At 45.4% G+C, this 6,281-nt stretch overlaps 1 protein-coding gene across 2 annotated transcripts in view; it reads right to left on the bottom strand.

The window, feature by feature from the left end:
- The window catches only part of BTBD11 (BTB domain containing 11), a 230,005-nt gene extending 224,273 nt beyond the window's left edge, over positions 1–5,732 (bottom strand). For both annotated transcript variants that reach the window (XM_040439449.1, XM_040439440.1), the window contains exon 1: positions 4,656–5,732. In XM_040439449.1, the coding sequence (XP_040295383.1) occupies positions 4,656–5,514 (859 nt within the window). In that variant the 5' untranslated portion in view covers positions 5,515–5,732. The remainder of the gene's footprint in view (positions 1–4,655) is intronic.
- Between the last annotated feature and the right edge of the window lie 549 nt (positions 5,733–6,281).

Below are 6,281 nucleotides of genomic sequence, written 5' to 3' on the forward strand. Positions count from 1 at the left end.
CAGTGTAAAAGGGCCTTTAGGTACATTGGATTTCAATATTCTGAATTATTAGTTCTTCGATATGTTGCCCGCCAGTGTATGGAGTTAATGAAACATAATGAGGGTGTTCTATGATAACCCTAAGGGACCCATGTACTGCTGTTGCTGAGAGCCTCCCACAGAAAAAATAAAAATGTGGCCTCCTACTGGTGCTCACAACCCCAACACAAGAGTCAATGGCTACTTCATTTTACAGTTCTTTTCCATCTCTTGCAGTAAAAAGCACATGGCAACAACATAAATTGAGATCCTCTTCTAAGTTCTTCATCGTATCCATCCTAGCCTGATTATTTTGTTACCAGTATCTTTGGATGACTGGCACAGGATCACTAAAAGATTGCCACAACTACCTCATTATATGAGAATAATTTTGAGTTGTGCCCCCAACCATTGCTCCAAATCAGCTCCAACAGAGGATCAAATACCAACATGACATTGGGCACCCTTCTGGTGGTGGATGACACAACTTCACCCCTAAAACCTGGCTCAGGGAGACTTGGTGCTTTTGGCTTCATCTCTTTTCCATGTTCATTGAGGTATGTCCCATTGCCCACAGTTGCAACCACTCGCCCACCTCGCTCCAGAGGCGTTATAGCAGCCACATGGTCTGCCTTGATGGTACATACACCCATGCCCTAAACAAATGGGTCCAATCATTCAGTAAATGTCCATAATCCTCTAGCTCTTATTGACCTCTTACTTCAGTACTTTCATAACTTGGAAAGGCAAAAACAACATGGAGCCAAGGCCATATATATATATATATATATATATATATATATATATGGGTAAAAGGGTAATTCCTAAGTGATGTCACGCATATGGTCATTGCACTGATTGAGGATCTTAGGTTCCAGACCCCATCAATGTTATTCCCAGAGACATCTTGTTCTTCAGCTTCCAGTAAAGGTCCAAGGTTTGAAATGTGGATTCTGAGGTAATCAATTTGTTTACAGAGAGAAAATGGTACAATGCCAGAAAAGTCAGAAGATAGCAACCTACAGTAAGTAACCTCTATATTGATTAACAAGAACTTGAAGCATTACTCAAAGACTGATCGAGTACTACATAGTGACAACTGGTGAAGGAGGCACGTCATTTTACACAGTTACCATATAACTAAATGGTGCATGCTATCTCACCTACGCGTATAAAGAGCGGCAAATCGTACAGTACTCGTAGCGTTAGACATACCATAAGTAAATCCTGTGATGGTGCACGGAATATGAATTATCTGCAAACACAAATCAGCAAGCGGTACTCGGCGCTACAGTATTTAACATCTGTCAGCAGCCACTGGGCAGCAGTGCAAGATGAATTTGTACTTTCTCTAATAAAACCTCAAACATCTGTAGTTGATGCACCAATTTGGTGTACATAAATGTTAGCAATTCCACGAGGATGTACCATGGGGTGGACTGGCATGGTATGGACTCCAGGTGCAAGGAGTAGAGGGGCACCACTGGCATCAGTTAATCCACCCATTCAGAGTAAATGTTAGCAATTCCACGAGGATGTACCATGGGGTGGACTGGCAGGGTATGGACTCCAGGTGCAAGGAGTAGAGAGGCACCACTGGCATCAGTTAATCCACCCAATCAGTGTAAATGTTAGCTATTCCTCAAGGATGTACCATGGGGTGGACTGGCAGGGTACGGACTCCAGCTGCAAGGAGTAGAGGGGCACCAGTTGCATCAGCTGCAAGGGTTAGCAATACATACTAAGACTTGCTTGCATGACGGAGTGCGGGCAGCCATCCAGCAACAGGTGAAATGTGTATACAGCAGTGTGTATGCATTACCATCCCCAACCCTAGTACACTATCTCTAAAACTGAATCCTTGCCCTAGTTAAAGAAATTCTAGCTTATTCCTTGAGTTTGAGTTTAGTTGTTTACGGGGAACTCCATATAAAATGCTGCAAAGAGCATAATGCACCCCAGTAGAACTGGACCTCAGTCCTAGATCTCCTTGGATAGGACTAGGGATGCCAGGAGAGGAGGTTCTTTAAACTGTCCCATCACTTGTGAGAAGGGTAGCTTGACCCTCAGACTGGTTCCCACCTACCACGTTTACTGTTATTGTAGTGTATGCGAATAGGTTGAATGTACCCATTAGAAAGAACAATGAGGTGAACCAGACCTAAGCCCCTCAACCCTCCACAGGCCTTGTACCAGCTGCAGAGACTGGCTCTATGGCTGCTGGGTTTACAGATAACAGCTGTGACTTGTCTACTTAGCGTCCATTTGGCACCCAGAGTGCCTAGGATTTAAGACTGCCATTCATTGTCTTGGATGGGCCATAGGGAGAGGGGGAACATTTGTGACACTAGTCCCCTAGGGGATAACTAAGGATTGGGCAGCCTGAATGCCAACATACTCGATGTTTGTATCCCTAGATGCCTGCATACCTAATACACTCTAAGCTTAACCCCAACCAATCCCTGCAGCTATGGCCCCCCAAGATGGTGGCTCTGATGATGTCAATAAATATGGGTGCACAGGAAACCCAATGCACACCAGGCACAGAGAAGCATTACACACAATGCTCCATTATTGCTGCCATCAACACTGCAGAACAGTTCTGAACATCAATAACATGTGTCACATATCATATATCAATGCAAAGGACATGACACACGGCACTGTGACTATGTGTACTGTGACCGGCTGCTGTAGAAGTACAATGCTATGTGACTGCTGGAGACAGATACTGCAGTGAATGCGTGGGTGCCTTTACACAACTGCAAATCCACAAGACATTTCACCAACACTGATGGACCGCTGTATTGTTTCCGGTTAGATATTGTATGGTGTTGTTGTGTGTTTTATGATATTTGTATGTATCATGGTTGTCATTGTGTAAATATATGTGTGGCTATATATATATATATATATATATATATATATATCTGATGACTGAGTGAGTGTAAATCTGTGTGTATGTACAGTGTGTGTATGTATGTAGAGTATGTTTGTATGTATGTAAGTGTATATGTGTGTATGTAGAGTACGTCTTTGTCTGTGCACATAGAGTGTATGTCTGTGTGTGTATGTAATTGTACTGCATGTGTGTGTGTAATTGTACTGTATGTGTCTAAGTGTATGTGTGTGTGTGCACATAGAGTGCATGTGTGTGTGTAATTGTACTGTATGTGTGTGTATATAGAGTATGTCTGTGTGTGTATGTAATTGTACTGCATGTGTGTATGTAATTGCACTGTATGTGTGTAAGTGTATGTCTGTGTGTGCACATAGAGTGCATGTGTGTGTGTAAGTGTATGTGTGTCCATGTGTAAAGGGCATACAGAAAGTGGGTGTGTGCACATAGCATGTAGATCTCAGTGTGTGTACCCAGGTTGTGATTATGTGTGTTTGTACAAAGAGAATATATCTGTATGTGTATGTAGAATGTATGTAAATAGCATGCATGTCCGTGTATGTATGTGCATATAGGTATACGGAGTGTATGTGTGCCCATAGCATGTAAGTCTGTGTCATGTAGTACACAGGTTGTATGTTTGTGTGTGCGTATGTACAGTAGGTGTCTGTCCATATAGCATATGGTAGTTTATAGCTATACAGCCTACATGCGCGGGCAGCATTTATTGTACATTTACCTACCAGTTCGACATCAAACATTACAAATACCAGCTACACTCAGCAACAACACATGTGGATAGAGAACGCCATTCATTGCCTGTATACGTGACACACTGTACGAGACATACAACACACCTATGAATGTGTGCAACATACAAGCACAGGTCTAAATACCAAGCTGCTTGTGTAAGCCTCAGAGGACGCCAATGCTCCCTCAGGCTAAATGCCACCAAAAAAAAAGCTTGAAGAACATTGATGCAGCATGTAGTCGCTGTGCCAATGTGAGTAAACAAGCCTTAAAACCAGTATGAATGAAGAGCCCAGAGCTGCGGCAACCGCACAGACCACCAGTGATCAACAATTATGTGAGAACCCGAGGAGAGCGCAGGAAAAGGGAGAATTGATTGACCATTGATAATGCCATAATAAACAATAAGCTGGGGAGAACCTCTAGTGGGCATGGGGAATTCATTCTATGTACAGGTGTCACTGGGTGGAAAATGCTGCCTGCAATCAATATGCACATAGTGAGCTGTACACTCAGTACTACTGGGTATACATCCAACCTGGGAGACATACTGGAGGCACATTGACGCAATCAAGGTCAGTTATTTGGCACCATAGATGGCCTGTTATCAATGCAGATCTGCACCATTTCTGTAGTCTTTTATGGGGGGAGTGTTAAGGGATACAGGGTAGTCTATTGGATATTAGGCTGTTTTATAAATCTTCAGAAGGTATCACTCAGTCTGCAATCTATCTCTTCACCAATTGGCACCCTGCATGGGGTGGTGGCATTAAAAAGCCATGGCACAGACACAGCACAGGTAACCACCAAATAAAAATCGTTCTCTATAGCAGATAGCAAAAGGATCACCCCCCAAGCGAATACAATGCAAACCTTTAAATGCTGTGCATGGGTTGAAGACCATTATAAAGAGGCAATGGATGACCACCTTGAATATTAATGGGCTAGGAACCATTACTTTAGTGCTTGCATAGTTGCTACTACTCACCACTTGCATTTTTACCACATATAAGGTGCTGGAAAGGTTGAAGCAAACCCCAGAGCTCCGAATCATTGCTAATTGCTTGTTCAAAGGATTCTGGAGTAAAGTTTGGGGCCTCATTTTCCTTCTCAGGGCGAGGCATGGCGAGGACCCTCTTATAGATTTCCTTGAAAAGGGTTTCCATGCAGGCAGTCAGGTAGATGGCAGAGTGTTCATGGATCCTAAGGGCCACCCTACTATCCACCATCCACCTATAGAACTTCCCAACCAAAAAAGTCAGGCCACAGCGCACCGATTTGCCTCTACTAAGTCTGTCCCCAGTGCTCATGTTGTATAGGGAAAGGGCACTAAGAGCTGAGGCAGTGCAACTGGAAGATAGCGACCATGCCAACACAATCTCCATGGCACTTTGGATCTCATACTTGGTGCATTTGGCAAATCGTAGGCTCAGCCGCTGAGCCTCTTTGGCAATCCTAACAAGAGACCTGCTGACCAGGGTTGACAGCTTGGAGAGGACATCTCTGCTGGCGCTAGTCAATATCTGCTCTTTCTTCAAAAGAGCTTCAAGCTCCTCAAGGCTCCAGGGGACTTCCTCAAGGTCAGGCAGCCTGGAGCACTGTCCTGAGCAGTCCAGGACCTCCGAGTCTTCAGCCAGGACAGTGTTGACCGTGTCAAAGCTGTTGTGTCTACTGTGCATGGAGTCAGTTAGAAGCCAGCAGTTTCCTCCATGGGCATAAGCTACCGGGTGAGAATCAGAACACAGGGACAAGTTGGAAGACCTGATGGAATCAGCAGCACCACCATAACCAGAATCCAGGGTCAAATCTTCCAGCGTCCTCACAGCTGTCTTACCTCTTCTTGCCATAACTGCACTTCATACTGCACCAGTAAGACTAAAGGGAGGAAAAAAAAGGAGCAACTGCTGCAGTTATTTATCTCCAGATGCCACTTGCAGGGAAGACTCCCTTCAAGGAACTGCTCAGCCACACGGTTCTCCTCCCTGCGGGACACGGCGAAATGAGCAGAAGGGTCCGATGTGAAAGAGCTATGTCCTCCAGCAGCTCTGCAGCCAGCACTGAGCCCTGCACTGCATCATAGCAAGCGGCAGACTCTGAGCCTGGGCTCCGGCGAGGGGGCGTGGCTTAGCGGACGGGGAGCGGGGATTGGCCAGCGGCGGAAGAATGAGCAGCAGCAGCGCCAGGCGGCGAGTGACAGTAGGAATGTCCGCCAGCTAGTCGGAAGGCAGCGACGGCTCTCCGATCAGGGAACCAGATTGAATTCTTCTCATTCTCCCCTTCTCACAGCACACTGCAGGCGCTGGGGAGAGACCACGGCAGAATGCAGCGAGGAGGCAAATGGCATGAGGCATCTCCATTTATTAGATTACCTGTTGCAATAGTCTGCAGCCGTAAGGTTGGGGCTGTAGAACCATAAGGCGTAGTCAGTAGTCATGGTATGATGTTGCATCTAATCGGAAGCTTTCAGTTGCTCAGAGTGCAATTTAATAAGCCATTAGTAATCCAGTTGCACCCAGTCCGGGGTGGGCGCGGACGGCAGAGCGCCCCTTGCTCTCTAAAAGCTAAGTCCACATTTCTGTCTCTCTGAATGTAACTGTATGAGGGCTCATTTAGA

Source organism: Bufo bufo, chromosome 1 (genome assembly GCF_905171765.1).
Source record: "Bufo bufo chromosome 1, aBufBuf1.1, whole genome shotgun sequence".
NCBI lineage: Eukaryota > Metazoa > Chordata > Amphibia > Anura > Bufonidae > Bufo > Bufo bufo.